Source organism: Teleopsis dalmanni, chromosome 1 (assembly GCF_002237135.1).
Source record: "Teleopsis dalmanni isolate 2A chromosome 1, ASM223713v2, whole genome shotgun sequence".
Taxonomy (NCBI): Eukaryota; Metazoa; Arthropoda; class Insecta; order Diptera; family Diopsidae; genus Teleopsis; species Teleopsis dalmanni.
The window spans coordinates 145,856,573-145,879,191 of NC_051846.1; the positions used below are offsets into that span (position 1 = coordinate 145,856,573).

Genomic DNA, 22,619 nt, shown 5'->3' on the forward strand with positions numbered 1-22,619 from the left:
TCTTGACGCTTTGATATATCATATTGAGTGTCAATTATGTTCAAGCTATTCCTAAGATCATGCTATAGTTACCACTGCACTTTTATGTAGAATTTTGCATGTAGAGTTATATTGACTTTGTGTTTATGGTGATAATCTTCAAACTCTCGATGCTTTAAAGCATCATGATGAGTGTTCAAAGTATCGAGTATCCATTAAATACATAGAAACAGATGTGATAGGTATGTGAAAGTAAAAAATTTGCCTTCAATTTATCTTACAACCTTCGTCTGTAAGATTTATTATAAATACTATAAATAAGATTTTTTTTAAATCTATAAATAAAATAAAATATCAATTAATTACGTATATTCAACTGATTTTAGATTGGTGATTTGCAATTGTAAAACCAGCATTGCAAATTACATTAGAAATGCTGACTGTAGCAAATCAAATACCTTATAATAATCATAAAATAAAGTATGCCTCCTGCCCTTAGACTTCGAATCGGCATTTTAAAAAATATCATATATCAAGTCATAGGCAATCTATCAAAACTGAGACGGATTGCAAAATCTTCAATTTGCCAATACCTCTACTGTTTATACTTGGATTTCATAATTGCTCGTGCTGATTAATATTGAGCGTATTTTAATATAAACAATAGATAGATATATAAGAGATATACGCGTAAATATTTATACATATTTAAATTGACAAATTACTCCATTTAATGCTGAATAAGCTTCTTAAAGTAAATTTGCTTGACTTATTGTCTTTCGTCAGTTTGCATAATTTAGCCTAACAATTGCTTGACTGTCAGCAAAATATTTGCAATTAATATTGATAAGCCAAGAACGTTAATCGATTTCGACATAATTAAAATAAACAATACAATATTTTTTCATTAATTATAAATAGTCTTGATTGATTAACAGAAAAATTCTGCTTGCAATATTTATAGTTTATAAAAAAAATTTGTTTAAAAAATTGCAAATTTTCTTAACTTGATAAGTCAGCGTTCTGCACTATTTGCTTTTAAATATCTGAGTATGACAAAAAAAACTATTCATAACAAATATTTGATGATATGCAAAAATAAAGCACACTGCACTCAGACCGTAAAAGTCGATTGTACTGTAAGTCTCATTTCAATATATTAGCTAAATATTCGGTTCCTTTTGAGGAGCCATAAAATATTCGAAAAAGGTGACAACGTGCTTAGTAGATGCTGATACTAGAGCTACTTACAATGTCTTACCCTTAAAAGGTCAGAACACAAGTATGAAAAATATTTCATAATCATCCTCATCCTCATCCTTCAAACAAAGTGGACATAAACCATTTTCAACGAGGCCAAGATGAAGAAGCTCTTAACGCAAATGGTGTGAGCTATGATCGCACTAATTAGTAGAATATAGTCCTTACGACAAAGACTCACAAGAAAACCTATAGTCTTTTCATTGATTTTATGTAGGACCAATTAGTTGTTCCGCAGTAATTTCACCATTTATGGTTTAATTCAGTTTAGGTTTAGATCAATAGCTAGTTTCACAACAAATTTATACAAGCCCAAAAGAAGCTGTGATCTACTTGATATTATATTAGCACCGATTCTTGTTAGTTGGTGCGTTATTTCGCGTCCCAAAATGCCAGATTGGGCAGAAACCCATTAAAGGGTTAAGTCGTTTGGTCTGCTAGAGGAAGTTGTGATCTACTTGATATTATATTAGAACCGATTCTTATTGGTTGGTGCGTTATTTCGCGTCCCAATATGCCAGATTGGGCAAAAACCCATTAAAGGGTTATGTCGTTTGGTCTGCTAACACAGTATTAAATCGTATTTGGATTCACGTACTGGTTATGATAATGTAATCGGATTGATCAGGATCGATTCATTGAATAATCCTTAAACGCGGAATGGTTGCCACTTAGAACTATGATAATCCTGCCTATCCATCTGAATTCAGAAATTGGTTTCATTACTCTCAAGATTGTTAGCAATTTTGCTTGAAATAAACAATTGTGTGCACATTTAATGCAGAGTAACATCTGCTGTTCAAATTCATGAAAAATGTACCAAAACCCCAGTACTTTTCAGTTTTCGTGCCATCAGTAAAAATTCAAAACAGGAATCAGATGTTACCAAGTTATTCAAATTCTGGCGTTCCGGGTTAAAACATGTGTGGCGGATTTGGCAACCACAGTGGATTTACGATGGATACAAAACACAAAAAAAACACGATGGCAACGTTGTGACTTGACAAGCAGAAAGCGTATAAAAGCAGAACGCTGGTAAGCATCGCTCTCTTTTGCATTCGACCAGTCAGCGAACTAGGAAGTATAGTGGAATAAAAATACTACACATGTAAAGAACAATCTATATTAATTTAGATGTCATTGCGTCTGACGGGTTTGTTCAATACATATAAGTATGTTAGAGAAGTCTTCAAGGGCTTTACAAATCATTTATATATATACTGTTAATCAAATGATTAATTAAAGTTTTCAATCTCTTTTATCTCTTATGTCTTTTTTCACTCCATATCTTAGAAGTGGATGATTAAATATCGACAGTTGTATAAACTATAACAGATTAGATAAAATATGGTTTGGCTTGGATGTTTTCATATAAAATGGTACGATGATACACAGAATTTATAGAGAACATTTAGTTCTTGGTATAAAAAAAATATTACAACTACATAACACCTGGCTCCACTCTGAGTTAGTAAAGGTTGACAGTTTTAACTTTTGGACTTATTGAAACCGTAAATTGCTATTATGAGACTTTTAAGAAATAATAATTCAAAATGTGTTTTTAAAATAACAAATACTGACAATTAAAAAATGACCATGTGTTTGACTACAATAGAATTAGATTTGATTCAGTTGAATAATTTAACATTAAATCGTAATATCCATATGAATAACAGTGGATATTACGAATTATAACAAAATAAAATATTTCGTTTTCCAAAATTTTTTTAATGATATAGTTTTTCTCTTATATTAGAAAAATACGACCCTCTATATCAATTATTAGTCAAATTTTTATTAACAACTGCAACTAATACATTTAATTTATTGAATTAATTAACACGGTTAAAGAAATAACCATTTATATAAGAATCACTTGTTTCAAAAGTAACAAATCAGCTAGAAATTTTTAAAAATATATTTAAATAACTGATACCTAATAAGAAAATATAAATAATTAAATAAAAAGAAATATAAGAAATAGTAAGCAGGGGTTCCTCAGGGATCGCCACTTTCCTCCACTCTCTACAACATTTATACATCTGATATTCCAATGTTAGGTCCCTGATTCACATGGCTTTAACATGTTCAACTGAAAAGAATTAGCTGTGCCAAAATTCTTCATCACCTGCAACCACTTTTTAGAAATGAAAATCTCAATGCTAAAAACAGGAAATTGATATATAACCAAATAATTCGTCCATCACTTCTATATTAATGTGTAGCGTTTAGCAAAGCTTCAAACACTACTATTCGCCAGCTAGAAATTGCACAAAGCCAGGTTCTGAGAAGACTTTTCGAAGTACCATAGTACACTAGGACGAATGACATCCTCAGGGATCTCAAGATTGATCTCATCCAAAAATACATAAAGGATAGAGCCTTGAAATTATTTACGAAATCTGACAGACTTACCGACTCCGCGTTATCAAATCTCAGAATAGTTACAGGCTCCTCGGGGAGGTATGCAGATCTGAGGTCAATTATTGCTTAGTTTGATGAAGTGATAAACAATAATCGAGTCAAGGTGTACAGAGGGGTTTTGAAAAAAACTCGAGTTAAAAAAAAATTTAAGTGCTTAACTGCACTAGCTTCAACATAACATAACTCACATTTATTCACATTTAAGTATATACGACTTAACAAATGCAGTAAATCTGGAGTTTCTAGGCTTTTTCGATTATTATTACTCCTACTACAACAAATACTACTACTACTATTACTATTACTACTACTATTAATACTGCTACTACTATTTCCATTACTACTATGAACAATTTTAAAATAATCATTATCATTTTTTCCTTAAAATATACGGTTATTGATTAATATTAATTATAATATTAATTAATATTAATTATATTATAATAATTAATATTAATTAATATTAATTTCTCTCTTGATATATCTGTAACATTACATATCATATCAATACATGTTATAATAATATGATATGGTTTTTATTTCTTCTTTAACTTCAAGAGCCATTAAACTGTTTTTGGGTTTTAAGGGTTCAAGACTGTAAGCGATGGATTTATTGAAGTTTTTTGTCTTATTGCTAGAATCTCTCACAAATGCTTTAATTTTTTTACTGTTATTGAATACGGGTTCATTAAATACTTACACACAGAAAGTACCTAACTAACTTTGATTGTTTAAATGATTTTTAATGTGTAATAATATTAATTATGTTAAGGCGAGTCAGTGCACCTGAGCATTTTTACTCTCTATTAACTGCGAGGTTTCTTCAAAACCCCTCTTTGCGCGTTGATTAGATTATTATTTATCACTTTATCAGACTAAGCAATAATTGACCTCAGATCTCCACATCTCTCCGAGGAGCCTGTAACCATTCTGAGATTTGATAACGCGGTGTTGGTAACTGATATAAATTCAAGATAAATATCTTAACAAAATAATAACTTCATTTACCGACTAATGTTTTCCCACTTAATTAAAGTAATTAAAAATAAATTTAAAATTAATTTATTTATATTTACTGAAATATAACAATTATATCCGAAATAAAACTGAATCAATTTGTTTAAATTATTTTATAAAAAACCTAACTAAATTTGCTGTAACTAATTAAAAATAGGGGATCTTTCTAAGAATTGATATCTATCTAATATATGAACGACTTTCCAGAACTTATTATCATAGTTAATTGCTTTCTTTAATTATTATATATAGAAATTCATTTTTGTGTGATAGAATAATTGAGACTTTCAAAGCTTAAATAAATTTTATATAATATATTAGTAATAAACAAGTTATAAATTTTCCATTATTGATTTTATTTTCGGTATCAAAAATTAAAACTAAAAAAAGGTCCGGGTTCTAAGAACTCACGAACAAACTTATCAAATATAAGGGGTTTTTTTATAAACAGATATATTATAGTATTATATTATATATAGTATAATAATATTCCCTGCAGTAATGCAGATACTTAAAAATTAACATGACATGAAAGTCGTTTTTAATGTTCTTTGGTTACATTGGTAAGGATTGGAATATTAAGATCACGGTGGAGTACACAATTAATGCTGTGATATGGAGCATTAACTATTAGTGATTAATCTTTATTTTGGATGCGCTATATTATTGCAAAAATAGCACATACCCTCAGTTGTATGTTATATGCCCAATTGGAGTTCCGGATTTCTTTATACAACAGTAGTTATATGTCTTGGATTAACAATGTCTGGTGCTTGTTAATGAGAAAATACAGTCTGATCAACTTTAAGTCAAAATATTATGGTGATATTTTGTGTAAAGATCCATTAACTTTATTATTATTATTAATATGCCAAGAAACAAAAAGACCAGTGTTGCCAGATATATAGGTACCAACACCAAGATTTGGATAATTTTTATATTAGCTAATATGTTTTATTTTTTTATTTCAAACGATGATAATAAAATGTATGGCCAATAAAATCAGTATTATTTAAGAATTTGATTAACACTTGTAATTAATGTTACTTTAATTTAAAACTGAATTTGTGTTTTGAGTCTGTTTTTTTGGGTTTAAAATAATTTCAAAGGGATTTCACAATGATGATTTATGTTTTCCTCACATTTCGTCACAGATTACTATGTGTTGGTGAAACAACAGATTTTAACAAATTAATGGTAACATCTAAAATAGTTAAAAATTGGCTTAAAATCCACCAACAGCGCTACTAATGAACAAATCATTATTTTTGATAACTCAAACATTAATTAATATTAAATTTCATATTATTATTAAAAACCTCAGAAATATTTGTTTTTATTAATAAAAACAAATAAACAAAAATAAAATTCTTAAAACATTTTAAAGCCTCTAACTGGTATTCCACAGCTTGAATTATTTATAGAGCCAGTATCTCTCTAATACCATATATGTTTCTTCATGAAGTGCCCGGCTACATCAATATTTTTCTTTTGGGAGAACATTTTGTAATCAACTATTACCCCACAGCTTAAGAAATTTATGGAGCCAATATCTCTCTAATATATGTTTCTTCTTGATTTTTCCGGCTACTTTGATATATTTTTTCTGGGAGAAGATTTTGTACCCAACTATTACCGTCGAGTTATTAATTTTATGGAGCCAGTATCTGTCTAATATATATTTCTTAATGAAGTGCTCGGTTATTTTAATATCTGTCTTTTGGGAGAATATTTTGTACCCAACTATTACCCCACAGCTTAATAAATTTATAAAATCAATATCTCTAATATATATTTCTTCTTGATATGTCCAGCTACTTTGAAGTATTACTTCTGGGAGAACATTTTGTACGCAACTATTACCGTCGAGTTATTAGTTTTATGGAACCGGTATCTATCTAATATATATTTCTTCATGAAGTACTCGGCTATTTTAATATCTGTCTTTTGCAAGAATATTTTGCACTCAAATATTATCCCACAGCTCAATTAATTTATGAAGCATGTTACCCCTCTAATACATGTTACCCCTAGAAGTGTCCCAATACTTTGAAATTTTCCTTCTAGCAGAAAATTTTGCATACAACTTTTACCGCACAGCTTAATTAATTTATGGAGAAAGTATCTCCCTTTTAAAATATAAATATCTCGTTTATTTATACTCAATAATCGTATACTTATACTTCTTCTTTACAGTTTACGAACATGTTTCTTCTGGTAGTGTCTTGATGCTTTGATATCTTTCTTCCCAGATAAGTTTAAGTTATGATAATAAGTAATTAAGTGTTGTCTCCTAAAAAAAAAATTTGTTAAAGCTTATTATGTTTTAAAAACAGTTAAACCTCTTACTAAAAAAATAATAAGAAAAACTGTTTTATATAATCTGATGTTATTAAAAGATCTACACCTCAAATGATTATCTCTTCAAGATCGCAACAACTTACTAATCACGTGCTTCATAAAGTGCTTGTCATAACCCAAACAATCACTCTGATAACAAAAGTTAAAATATTAGAAACCGAAATATGTATGCTCACCAAATATGCCAAGCCCATCGTAGAGCAATATTTTTTGCTTGTGGCGGATATCACGCAATGGCTTTAAAAAACCACAATTTATTTATAAATTAGTACAGTAAGAATATTTTCGGAATTTTTTGATCAACACACATGGCAATGGGCCTTAAAACAAAACACGCCAATGACAAGTAAGCCAAATGAGTAATGCGCAAATGGGTCTAATCAAAATCTGTGGTCGCACCAAGGCGGCACTGCGCCGTGATTAGACAATTTCTTTAAAAATTTAATTAAAAGTGAAGTTAAAAATCGTGTTGATGGTAAAATAGTTTTGACGACTGCCTAATTACTAAACAATTTGCAAGTAGTTCTCACACAACTGAATACATTTCACATTTAGACAATCTTAATTTTACAGATATACGTAAATACCTAAATACTACTTGTATTTATGGTGATAATAAAATTTTATTAGTCTGAAATTCATTCACTTTGTTGGATATTAGAGAAAGACAAAACCATGACATTCGCAAGGAGATAAGTTTTAATTTTAACACTTCAACTCAACATATTTATGACGTTATAAATTGTTCAAAAAAAAAAATAAATAAATAAAAATAAATAATTATAATAAGACAGGTAAAATGATTGTATCTGATAAAAATACTGAAAACCAAAAAAAAACGAATTTTCTACCCAAAAATTTCTCAATTATGAACGTGAAAAATGCATTTGTGTTCAACTTACGAGAATAAATGGGTTATTTATCTTTGGAAAATCGAATAGACGGAACAATGAAATAAACTGATTGCTTAAAAATGAGGAAGGTAGGAAATCCCTAAGTAACTAACTTTCCTTTAGGAATGATAACAAATTAAAAGAACTGCATTTATAACACGAATTTAGAGCTATTCGGGTATATTGTGTGTTGGCCAGACCGATTCACTCACTACACAAAACCACAACACTTAAAATTCTAAGCTAATCTCCTCGGAAATTGTAAAATAATTTCAAAATACTTAACCGTAGTCTGCCATTAGGGTTCAACCTTTCAGGTATTTACCACCGTAAATATCACGCATATATCATGCGGCAGAACCAGCGTATGATATCAGTTTTGTAATTGTAAACAAACTTGCGATCGAATCCGTAGAAGAACAGGTAAAACCACTTCTCGATTTTCGGGTTGTCACGTACAATGAGGAGAAAGAAAAGAACGAAATAAAGAAATAAGACCAAATAAGACCAAAAGCAGCGAAACAAAAAGAAAGTATCATAAAATTATATAAATAATATTATTATCTGTCTTTTATGTTGTGTCATTATTTATTTTATTTTTCGTTGTTCTCGGTTTTGGTCAAACTTTTAATAAATTTATTGCCTCAGTGGGAAGGCAAAGAGACAAGTAATTTAAAATGGGTACATTTGAATAATAGGTCGTTGTCGCTTTCAGGCGAATCAGTTTAAGAGTCTGAGATGTAGTCGTACTCGGAGTCGTACTCGGAATTATTAATGAACTCTCAACTATCTTAATTCTTCATAAGGTTAGAGCTACTGAAATTATGCTTTTCGATGTAAGTTTATTACTTCCAAGAATATTAAAGAGGAATATCAGATAATTTGAATTGAAATAAAGAAAATAGTGGAATAAAAACAAGAAATGCAATTACAAGTTGAAAGTTAATGGATATTGATCATGCTTTGTGTGTTGGAGAATACCAAATTAATACCAAAAGTATTTTTTACTCTTTTCTATAAAGTTTGGCTACTGAAATTTTTCTTCTCATAGTTAGTTATAAGAACTTACTATCCACAAAATATGTAAAAGAAAACCCAGATAATTTGGACTGAATTTAAACAAAGAAACAAATGGGGGAAATCGTGGTAGGAAAAAAGATTATTACCAGGAGTTATCAAAATAAAATCATCTACGGGCAACTATTATTTTTTTAATTACTATTTCTATTTCATTATATTTTAAATTTACAATGAAGGAATAAGCAACCGATTTCCTATAGAACTCCAGCAAAACAGTATCTCTAATCATCGATCCCGGCTTTCAGTAAGGTAATCAAAATTTCCATTTTTTTACATGTCTTGGTTATGCCTAATGATAGTTAAACATCTCTCATACAATAGGATAAGTCTTTAATAGATCATATATTTTTTTTTAATTTCCAACCTTTTTACTCGACCAACTCCCATCTATGCTGTAACCATTCACTCCTTCTGATACCACTATGAACGAATAGGTATATATTAGGTATATATTGGGTGATATACTATACAAGTATCCGCCAATTTTTTGGTGCATTTTGAAATACAAATTTAATTCATTTGAAATTAATTTTAGTAAAATTTATATTAGCTATTATTATACCATGACCTCTTGCCATTATTCAGGTGCTTTCAAATTTCTTCAGTAAAGAACTTCTATAGTTTATCGATGAAAAACTGCATTTGTCAAATGATTAAGTGGCTCTTCGGTCAATCAATTTTTTAGCATTAAGAGAGTTTTACAAAGACTGAAACAAATGGAATTTTAATAGTGAAAGGTCAAAACTATACGATGGATGAATCAATACTTTCCAACTGAGTTTCATTAATTTAGTTTTAACACAAATCATTTTCTATTGGTCAATTCTGATCAATTTTTATTTATTATTTCGCTTAAGCCGTTGAGTTGTGAGCAGTAGAACACCGAATTAACCATTGCACTAGACTGGAGTAACTAGCAATAGACAATTTGTTTCCAGTCCCACCAAACATTTAACATAACTTTATTTGCAGTCAAATTTGTGGAGTGTTGCCAACTTTTGCCCAGATCACTTACGTTGGATAGTCTTGTACTTAATCCGTTTTTCATCATCCGGATCAATTCACTTTAAAATGGGTGAAAATGGTTCAATTTCGTTGTGTTTCAGCAACATTTCACTGACGGTAATTTGATGAATCAAATATCATTGCGATAATTCATATGGCACCCAAACATGTAGCGTCGTTGCGTAGACTGCTCTTAACTCCAAACTATAATGTGGTTGATTTTTAGTGCCTTCATAAATTACATATCACCTACTATGAAGCTTATGGCAACCCAGATTAAAGAAATCAAACCTATTCAAATTGTAATTTTCTTTCGAATTTGGACTATAATCGTTTAATCATTCACACGCCAACGAAAAAACACGTAAATTCCCCAGAAAGATATCTAAGAAGCATTACCTTCAAATATAGATCTAACCAGTCAAATCACACACTCTATGAAAAAATGTTATTTGCGTAAAATTTGGAAAAAAAGCATAAGTAAGTATCAGAGATAAGTCAATGATTAGCAATCTCAAAAAATTTTATTTTTTTTTAAATGTGTAATTAAAATAAATTGTAGATACACAAATAAACTTTTTTTCTAATGCAATTTAATTTTTTTTTTATTTTTTGATATTATTAATCAGTAGATTTTTAAATAATTTACAATATTAATTTTAATATATATACGAATGCTTTCTTTTGCAATTGTTTTATTATAATATAAGTATCATATCATTAATAAGCGCAATGATTAGATAAATTCTATTTCAGTAGAAAAGATTAAGAGGAAAAAAAATTAAAAGAATTATATTTACTTTCTTTATGGCAACAACAATAAAAGAAATTACTAATCCTATATTATTTTTGCTTTTTCTGACTAAATTGTTTAGTAAAAGAGAGATAAAATAATGCAGTTGTAAATGTATCTTGAATATTTTTAAAAATAACCGAAATTTATCACACTGCTATCATAACTTATTGTAAATGTATGTTGAATATTTTTAGAACTAACCTAAATTAATCACATAGTTATCATAACTAATGGTAAGTAAGTTATTCTTATAGAAATATTTAATATCTAGAGCCATTCAAGAACTACGTTCAAATCTTCCATTGGAACTGTTATGAGAAACCACTTCTTATCTGGTAAATTTTTGTACTTATTTCAAAAACTTCAAACTTGAAAACGATTATTATATCGTATATATAAGCTTTAATAACAAATAGAAATTTTTAGTTGGTCTATTTTTAGATTTCGATAGAGCTTTTATTTAATCACTTTGCGTAGATGCGTCTACATAAATTTGAAAAAATTATTTCATTTTTAATTAAATTTTGTTTATAGAGAAACTAATATTATTTTCACTACTAATTATTAAATAAATACTATAATACATGTCCCCCTGTAAGATTTTCAAGGATAATCAGTTTTAAGGCGAACTTCTACTTTAATTCTATATTTTATTTACAATGTATCTTACTATTATCATTGTAAAATATAATTTTTTATTACTATAATTTACTACTTACTATAATTTGTAAAATATAAGTTGTAAGACACACATAATTTTCGATTTATGTGGCATCATGATTTTATATTTTCTTTTATCATTTTCTGGCAACCCATTTACCGAATGGAGTTCATATTAAATAGGCCATATTCCCCACTTGAAAATGGAGTACACATTAACTTTACTAAAACTCCATGTTTCAACTCTAATAATCTGGTATAAAATTGAGTTAAAGACAAAATCTTTCACCCCAGTTTATCTCAAATAGAGAGCAAAAGGTGAGTACAATAATCAGATAACAAAAGAAGATCCACCCCACAGTTTTGGATAACAGACTCAAATCAACTATAGAAATGTGCGCCCATTAGTCCAATAAATATTGAGCAAAAACTAAAAACAAGAGCATGCATGCTCTCACCACTACAATGGCAACGACCCAAAGGTATTAGTATTTGTGAGTAGAGACTCACTCAAAATCGCTCCTGAATGTGCTCGAATTGGCAAAGTGATTTTCCAAAGCAAACGCGAACCGAAATCAGCTAAAACAGTTTTAATTTTTTGTTCGAAGAGTGCGCTTTGTGCTGCGGTGCCAAAGCGTCTTGATTTGAAAGTGGAGTCATTTAAGACGGCTTGACTGTGACAAACAGCAAAATAGATCGATTCGGCGCGAGTGTTTGTTTATAAATGCTTATAGTTTTTTAAAATATTATAATTAATTATCTGAAATTATTAACTTTTAAACAAAATAGTGCTTTAAGAAATTAAGCACGCTATGTCCAATAAGTGATCGATTTAATTAAATAAAAGTGGCGCGTTTACTTTTTAATAATTTGTATGGTTTTTTACAAAATTCGTATGTAAAGCGTACCTTTCCGAAAAACAAAATACCGAACTGTAAATATTCAATAATTTTAAAAATAAGTGCATTTTAAACAGAAGTAATAAGAAAACACTGCCAAAATGTTTGATGTATTCGGCTCCGTTAAGGGGCTTCTGAAAATCGATCAGGTCTGCATCGATAATAATGTCTTTCGCATGCATTACAAAGCTACTGTAATCATATTGATTGCATTCTCTCTACTGGTCACTTCTCGTCAGTATATTGGTGATCCAATTGATTGTATCGTGGATGAAATTCCTTTGGGTGTTATGGATACCTATTGCTGGATTTACTCGACATTTACGGTGCCAGAACGTTTGACTGGTGTCACTGGACGCGATGTTGCACAGCCAGGTGTGGGACCGCATAGAGAAGGGGTGGATGAAGTGAAATATCATAAGTACTATCAGTGGGTTTGCTTTGTATTATTCTTCCAAGCCATACTATTTTATGTACCACGTTACTTGTGGAAATCGTGGGAAGGTGGTCGTCTTAAGATGTTGGTTATGGATCTCAATAGCCCAATTGTGAATGAGGAATGTAAAAACGATCGCAAAAAAATATTAGTCGATTACTTTGTGGACAATTTGAAACGACACAATTTTTATGCATTCCGTTTTTTCGTTTGTGAAGCTATGAATTTTGCTAATGTTATTGGACAAATATTCTTCGTGGACTTTTTCTTGGATGGCGAATTCTCTACATATGGTAGCGATGTATTGAAATTCACCGAAATGGAGCCTGATGAACGTATTGATCCCATGGCAAGAGTCTTTCCAAAAGTAACAAAATGCACCTTCCACAAATACGGTCCTTCTGGCTCGGTGCAGAAATTCGATGGTCTTTGCGTGTTGCCATTGAATATTGTCAACGAGAAAATCTACGTGTTCCTGTGGTTCTGGTTCATCATTTTAAGTATTTTGTCCGGAATTTCCTTAGTGTACCGTGTTGCTGTCGTGATGGGTCCAAAATTGCGTCATTTGCTATTACGTGCACGTTCACGCTTGGCAGAAAGTGAAGAAGTCGAATCGGTATCGAATCAGTGTAATATTGGTGATTGGTTTTTGCTTTACCAATTGGGTAAAAATATTGATCCATTAATTTATAAAGAAGTGATATCAGATTTGTCGCGTGAGTTAGGTGGTACTAAACATAGTGGACAAAAAGAACGTTTTGATGCTTAGGGGGGGATGCATATAAAATAAGTTAAGTTGAAAGTTAATAGATGAAAATGGGGAAAGAGGAAGTTTAAGATGAAGTGTTATTTCTTTAGAGTATTATGAAATTAAAATCATATTATGTTTAGTAAAGGTTTTTTGAATGAATTTTTATATAAAACAAAAATTTTTTTAGTTAAACGCATTTTTAGAGAAGCTGTAGTACAAAAATAGTAAAAAATAGTGAAAAAATGTTCAAAATGAATATAGAAGTAAATATTTTTAAACTAATAGAACTCAACAGAAATGAAAACAGTAACAAATTAATTAAACTCAATACTTGAGCAGTGCACAACAAGCCAACCAACACATTTACGCAGTATTCCCCCCGGTATTACGCAAAATTTCGAATATTTTTACTTCTTTTTATTTTGAATATTTGGCGTAACTCCAGTGAGCAAATTTATCAGTAGCAGCAGCTGTATCCGGTTTTGAGTGATTGAGTAAGAGAACGAGTGAGTTTTGTTACAATCTTTAGGGCTCTTTGCGCTCCCACTCTCTGCATGTTTTTCTCTCCTGCTGCTTGTTTAAAAGCAGCGTTGCATTTTATGTAGTACTGCTCCAGTACTTTTCAATATATTTTAAATTAAAACCAATATGGCTGCGCATGCATTTTATCTCGCTGCCTAAGTGCAACACCAACAATTACATACATAATAATGATGCAATGTTTTTGTTGCAGCTGCATGCAACCTGAATTACACCTATTTTCAGCATTTATCCCCTATATCATCACAGTGTACATATGTATGTATATTATATATATTATGTACGCTGATTCATAGTAGTCAGCATAGTCAACGTCAGATAAATGTGCAAAGCATTTTGGCTTCTTACTTTGCGCTTAGCGATTTGAGTTTCTTGCTGTGTAAGCTGTTTCCAAGTGAAATTGGTAACTCGAACTTTATATATTTTGTTAAACTGGTTAAACAGGCTTAAATTTTTGTCGTTTGATGTACACACAATGCAGCAAGTTCAAGACTCGGCGAGCCAAAGAAGATGCTACACAGATTTTATTGGTCTTTGCTCTTGTTTTATTTGCTCGCAATAATTGCCAAGTATAGATTTTTTGAGTGTATGATTGTTTAAAAATGTTGTAGCCAAGAATGAAATACAAGTTGATGTTGGCTACCTGTGTTGAAACAACAGGTACTAAGGCAGACTAAGGCAGGGAAGCATTTATAGTTTAGGGATTAATTTGAAAAGGAAAAAAATGCTGCTTTGTTCTGTAAGAAATTTTGACAGTTTTATGTGAGAACTAAAATATATGAACTTTAAATTCAGGTAGTACCAATATGAATAGGATTAGTTTCCTCTTCGCACACTCAAAAAAAAAATTTTTTAGGTAGCACATAGATCTCATATTAGTTAAACAATTAACTTGGTTATTTTGAGCAAAAGTATTGAGGAATTTTCGAAGTTTTGCAGTTTTGAGCTTTATTAGTTTAAAAATATAAGTAATACTACATGCTTCTAGGAAAAAAAGTACAATTTTTAGAAAACTAAAAACTAAAAACTAAAAAGACAACGAAAAGACATAGGTCATACTCCTAAAGTTTAGAACGGTTTAAAGTGTACCAATTTTAAGCACAAGAACTGTTATAAGTTTTTGTGAGAATGTCACTTTAATTTGTTCCAAACTTTCAGTTACTTTATTTTATATATACTGAATTAATAAAAAAAAAATATTAAACAGTTAATTACTTGAAATTATATTAAAACAACTAAAAACGATCATTCCTAAAGGGCAATATTTTTGGGCTCTAGAAATATTAAAAAAAAAAATAACTTATTTGCATATTTTGCCTGCCATATACCTATTAAATAATATAGCATAGCCTTAAAAATCCGCACATGCATTAACTCAACAACGTTACATTCACATAATAATTATGTTCATATTATTTACATACATATATACACATGTATGTATGTATATATATGTATGTATGTTCTGAACTTTAACTAAAATACTACAAAATTAGTTTTCCGTGTTAAGTAAAGCAGCATTTAACTTTTTTGAATATTTTTTGAATAAAAAGAGTAGTTGCAATATTTCCGTCTGACGCTGTTATCTTATCGCACACTGTAAAGGAGAACTTAAAATAAAACAAGCAAATTTTTGAAATTTTGAAATCATTATAATTTTTTTCTTTTCCTTTTGAACAAAGTATATGGCACTAAAAAACATATTTGATTAAAATTTTAATTTAAAATGATGTGCTAACGTCGAAAGTCTAACATCAAACACCACAAAAACAAAAACAAAAACAATAACAAAAACCAAAAAATCAAGTACACGTACAATTAAACTGTTATATGTGCTGTTAAATATATCATTGACAACAGTTTGCACGTAAATGATCTTGATAAAGTGTTATAATTTTTATTGTACGAGTATACACTTTTGTTGATGCCAAAATTATTAAGTAATAAATTCAAAATTAAAAAATAAAAACAAAAAACAAAAAGCAAACAATCGTCTCAACTGCGGCAAATTAGTGTGCGGTCAAATATTAAATTGACAACAATAAAAGAGTAACAGTATAACAGTAACATATATTTGACATTATATTCTCTGCTAGTTGCAAACATAATAAGCTACAAAAAAGTCCGCACTTTATTACTGTAATTTATGTGCTATTTGTCTCATTTATGTTGTTTTTGTTTTTGTTTTTGTTGTTATTGTTGTTGTTGTTGCAAGCTAAGCTCATTCACTTATGCGTAGGTGAGCGGCGTGTGTGCTTATTTCCTTCTAATTACAATAAGTGAGTATAGTAGCAGCACACAGTATAGTTTATTGTGCTAAATAAAATTAATTTTACTCTCAATTAGTGATGATGTAGTAAACATACATATATGACAACAAAAGAAAAAAAAAAATAAATAAAATCATTAGCACACACGCACATGCATTTTTAAGTGGGATATAGAAATATAAATGAATTCTTATAAAAATCGCATTAAATCTGTTAAATTACATCAAGTTTTTGCATTAACTGCTAATTAAAAGTGCTAAGTGAAAATGACAAACTTTACATGTTAGTAAGTTCTTTTGTTTACATGTTAACCCAATTAGTTTGCAGTAAAGTAGCCATTTAACATAAGCGCCAATTTTTACATTGCTTTCTGATTTGACTTTTAATCGTTCTGTTAAAGTAAAATGCATATGTGCAAGCGATTATGCAAATAATTAGAGATTAATGTTAACGAAGCTGTATTGCAAATGGCGTTCAATTAAGCACAACGTTGATTAAAAGTAAGTATTAAATTATGCGAATAAATGAATGAATATCTATTAAAATTTTAATTATAGTACTATTAAGTATATTGCATAATTAATTGTGTAATTATAAAAATATTATTATGTACATGTATTCAGCTTATTGTTTATATTAATTCACTTTTTTATACAGTGCATTATTTTTCTATTTGGCAACTGCATGCAATATCTTTCAATGAATTTTATTCAAATGATAATATTCAGCTATACATTAATTTAAGTTATTTTTCTGCATATATACAAATGTAATTTACTTAATTTAGATATATTTTGATACACAATTACGTATAGCACCCGCGCCATTAGATAATTTAATAATAATTATAAAATAATTAAATAAATAACTTCAATATTCCAACTTCCTATTATAAAGTCATAATAGTATTTTTTAGTTTTATGCTATTAATTACTAAATACCTAACAAATAAGCAAATTAGAGTAAAAATTATTCATAATGTATTGAATTCAATTTAACCAATACCAGAGAAGCTAATTTAATACTAAATTTATCTAAAACTAAAATCAGAAAACATAATTTTTTGAAATTAAATTAAACTTCAACTTCAAAAACATTGATTTTTAAAATAAAATTAAATTAACACTAGAGAGACTAATCGCATACCTACAAAAATATTAATTTTGCTATGTATTAGCAACACATTTGAAAATTTATTCAATATATTCAGTACCAATTCGGCACTTAAACATCGATTTGGTACTAAAATGACATTTCTTTAAATTTTAAATGAATTTCTAATGCACAATAAGAGCTAGTCTTTAGTAACTTAAGAGTTACTTAGATTAAGTACGTGTTTGTAGTGTAGCCCTTATACTTATATAAAATATGGAATATCTATTCTAGCATCACTTAATAAACTGATTTATTTCTGTATCCAATCCTAGTTGTACAAGCGACCTATATTTATTTTTTTATATAATAAATAGCAATGAAAGTCCTAGGTTGTTTTTTATGATTATCAAATATGTTTATATTAGTCATAATATATTAAGTTTTTTTTCTCAGACTCTGTTAATAATGAAGTTACTTTTAAAAAACAAATTTTAAAGCTTTCTTCAACTTACTATAGCCGTTCCCTTAAAATTTGTTATATAGTAGAATATAACTAAATTTACATATATATTATCACTTATTAAAAATTATCTAAATTAATTCTTGAAGCACCTCAATAAATCTAGAACAAATTTTGGTTTAAAACCAATATGATTTAATATTTTAAATAATCTATTTTTGATCTATTTTAATATAAAGCATAATAAAAATAAATATCCTGATTGACAGTCGCTATTCAAGTTCTTAAAGGTTACTGTTTTTTAATACGAAAATTTTTGTAAGGGAATGACATATCCTTACTCAATAAAAATATTATTTGAAACTCCTTTTTTTCTTAAATTCCAAAATAGCTGCCCAGTCAAAATATATCTAAAAATTTCCAATGTTTCTATACATCAAAATTATTTATCATCTATTTATATTTTTATTATATGATCAGCAAAGTAAAAAATAATTAATTAAAAAGACTACTTTCAATTTTAAAATTTGTAAAGATTTTACGACATCTATTAATCGAACTATATATGGTCTATTGTAAAGATCATAACCTCATGATTAAAAACTATAAAACTCCATTTGTTCGGCATGTTCTAGAATATAGAGAATGTTTCCACTTTACTTTTCTTAGATATATTCCACTTATAGTTCTAAGAATTTTATCCATTGAATTATTTTTGCTACAAAAGAGGATCTACTAATTTAGTCTGATAATGAATTCGCAAAGGGCCTCTTCTCTTTTATTAGTTCCAGTTGAAAATGTTATATTCAAGGATGGAAATGTAAAAAATAAATTTTTACTAATTATATATTTATGTTTAAATCTATTGAGTTGAAATGAAATATTTGTCTTTATATTTATTAAATACTCCTTGATTTTTTCTTTGGCTTTTTGCAGTAATCAGTAATTTGAGGATGAGATATCTAGTCGCAATCTGCTTAATTGGTTTAGTTTGCTGTATTCTAGGTAGAAAGATAGTAGGAAAGATGTTTAACTGTATTCCATATTAGGCGATCAGGATAAGACTTCTAGTCACGATTTACTTGATTCATCTAATTTGCTATATTCTAGATAGGACAATGGTTGGGTTAAAAGTGTTAAACCTTTTGCTAAACTGAAATTTCTTATATTGACTTTATTAAACAGGTAAACAGTTGCCTTTTGTTCAATTATGGATCTTATTAACTGGTTATGTTTCATATTATCATTCTGTATTAGACAATTATCAGTTTCCTTCAGAATATGAAATTAATTAACTTGATCAGTATGAAAAATTAAAAAAAATACTTAAAATTTTTTTAAATACTTATACCTTTTTTCGGAAAAAGCATATTTTTCAAAAAAATCAAACTTTTAGTACATTATCCTAAAAATTCAATTAAAATTGAAATTTATTAGTTTTGTGATTGCAATAAACTAAGATTACAGCTATAAAAAATAAATTAAAATTTTAATGACTGCCCACAGACATTAATTGCTAATACTACATAACTAATTGCAATATAAAGTATATAATGAATATAAAATTAGCTTGTTAGTATTCTATCTTAACTTTCTAACTAAATTGTTCCATTACATTGATTGTATACTATCACAAGTAATTTTAGCGACTGTAGTCCTGTATTATTTTAGTGACCCAGTTAATATCATATAACATAAAAAAGTCACGAACGTAGTAATCTACAGCTTATATTCATATCTGTAGTGCATATATTGTGGATCACAACTAAAGATAGTACTAAGTGAAACTATAACTCACAGTTTTGATTCTAGGAACGGCTATAGCATTTATAGAACTATGGTATACAGTACAGGTAGAGAGTACAATAATTGCTAGAAAGTGCGTGACGTATATTTTTGTTGACGAAGTAATCATTCAATAATACAGTTCTATGATGTTATTTTCAAAACTAATTCTAAAAAATTTTCTTTTGTTCTATTTAACTTAATCATCACTATATATAATACACATTCTTTAACATCTTTCTAATAAAAATTTGCTATTAAATCGATCATATATTTCGATTATATATGAAAATAAACTACTACTAGAGACTGAAAAAATATTATATATAAGAATGTTCTTTTATATTATAAAAAATAATTTATTATTATTATTATTACTACAATTAGTATGTATTTCTTATTTTTCATATATATTATAAAATTATATATTATAAAATTTTGACTTACATAAAATTTTTTTATTTTTCATTTTAGGTGCATTTACCTTTGTTCCCACCAATTGAAATATAATTATCAAATTAATTGTATATGAAAAGAGAAAATGATATTTAACTTTATACTGATTTTAAAATTTTTTTTATATTGCAATTATATACAAGAATTTATATTTAAAATAAAAAATGCGAAGTCTACAAAAAATTGTAAAATACTAAAAACAAAACGCACAAAAGTTAACATTTTAAAATTATATATATAAAGGTTATGTATAAAATTTTTTTATACATAAAAACTATATTTACAAATTATACACAATAAAAAATTTATAAAAAGTTATAAAGCGTTTAATGTTAAAAATTTAATTATTTATCGACAGCAAGCAATTTTTATAAATTTATTAAAATAAAAATCATAAAAATCATTTTTGGCCAATCTATACAAATGCAAAACAATATTTACACGAACGATTTATATATACATCTATCTATATTTTTATATGATAATATTAAATTATGAAATATATATACAAATTTATAAATATTTTGAATTTTATATTTTATAAATTGTTTCTATATAAGAATTTATATAAAATGAAACTAAAAATAAAAATGAATTAATAATTATTGAATAAGAGTTGTGATCATTGAATAAGCAATTTATAATTATTATAATTTTAGCAATTAAATTTTAGCTATTTAATTAATATAATTTATATTTATAAAAATAAATTTTTTTTCTCTAAAAATAATATAAATTTTGTGTTTTAAGCAAAACAAACTCGTAAAGCTGCTTTTAATTTTTAATTTCTAATTTTTACTTCACACATTTCTGTGTTTCTAATGTTTAAGATAATCTAATTTAAATATTTTCTAGCATTTATATTTATCATTTAATATATATACACATATATATTAAAGTTAGCGCAAATTTTCACTTTTTTAATTATTTAAAAATATACAGTTTTATTTCTAGAATTTATAAGAAATTTTTTTATTTTTATTAATTTAAGACAAAAAACATTATAAATTAATTTAAAGACTCAAAAGCAATCAACATTTTACATTTTATTAATTAAGAGAGTATATAATAATTTACTACTTATAATTAATTTTACTTTTAAAATCGTAAATTTGCAATTAAGTGAGAAAGCGAAATATAATTCCTGACAACTTGTTTGTAATATGTTTATAGATATTTTATCTTTAGAATACTGTAAGCATCGAACATAGTTAAGATAATTGAAAGACGAACATTTGAATAAAAAGAACAACTAAATTTCATTAAAATAATTGTGTTTCATTTACTTATTGTTTTAAGATTTTTTTAAAATAAGTTGAAGACAATGGAGAGTATTACATCGAAATTTTACATTTAGACAAACATACACACCAATATATTCGAAACACGAAGTATCTTCTGTGAAGTACATTTTGGAGCCAAAAAATTAATTATTTAAAAATAAAAATTACATTTAAAGAAATGTCAGATATTCAATTATGAAGTAAGTATTCCACAAAAACTTCAATAAATTTTTTTCAGGGATTTTTTATTTATATATGTGGTATATTAAAATGTTCTAACATATACTCGTATTGTGGTGATTTATTATTTAAAAAATAATACTTTACAAAATTCACTTTCAAATTAATTTCACGTGTCGAAAATGCACGATAATCATTTCATAAAAAAAAATAAATATCATTTTATTTGAGTAATAAAAATTATTTATCACAAACTACAGTAAAAGCCAGACTTTAAGATAAATTATACCCGCCTTAACTGTAAACAAATTTATTATCTTTTTTTGTTGGTCTGAAATTTTAATCGTCTTCATTTAATCGTTTCGTTTTTTTAGAACCACACAACCTACACTAAATAAAAATAAATAAAACGATATGAGACCGATTCATCATGATTCAAAGCATTATAGATATGTGATATCTTCTCGACTTTCCGACTTTCTGACTTTCTGAAAAAGTTAAGCATAGCCACGCGTATGTAATCGTAGTATCCCAAAATGTGCCTCCGTCTTTAAGCTGAAATGTATCTACGTATCTACACCGATGTCTGTGCAGTATTACTTGCTTTATGTCAACTTTTTACATTTTATAATTATTTATGTTTAATTTAACTTTTATTTGCTTTTTTTTATTACGTTTATGAGCCAACAAACAAACAAACAAACGATGACAAAAATTTTTAAACAAATATTAAATCGCATAAACATTTGAACATTTTCCATTAGCAAAGTGTAGTGAACTTTAGTTTAAGATTTTTTTTTTTTGTGGCTTCTTTATAAAATGTATCTGAAGAGTACCCGCATTTGTTGTCAACACAGATGAACGCTCGAATATTGATAAAAAAAAAGACTTCACCCAATTTTTGTGCTCGCAAGAAATTCTGTGGAATTCTTGGTTCTTGGCTCTGTTTTGTTGGAGTTTGTTTGCTAACAGAACATTCGTTCTAATTT

At 27.8% G+C, this 22,619-nt stretch overlaps 1 protein-coding gene across 1 annotated transcript; it reads left to right on the plus strand.

The window, feature by feature from the left end:
* Positions 1–12,017: 12,017 nt before the first annotated feature.
* Positions 12,018–16,483, plus strand: LOC119669225 (innexin inx2). Its single transcript, XM_038079047.1, has one exon. The coding sequence runs from the start codon at positions 12,476–12,478 to the stop codon at positions 13,577–13,579; it is 1,104 nt and encodes a 367-aa protein (XP_037934975.1). The 5' UTR covers positions 12,018–12,475; the 3' UTR covers positions 13,580–16,483.
* Positions 16,484–22,619: the final 6,136 nt, after the last annotated feature.

Excerpts from the sequence above, each read along its gene's own strand:
- LOC119669225 (XM_038079047.1), top strand. The coding sequence starts at position 12,476 with ATGTTTGATGTATTCGGCTCCGTTAAGGGGCTTCTGAAAATCGATCAG.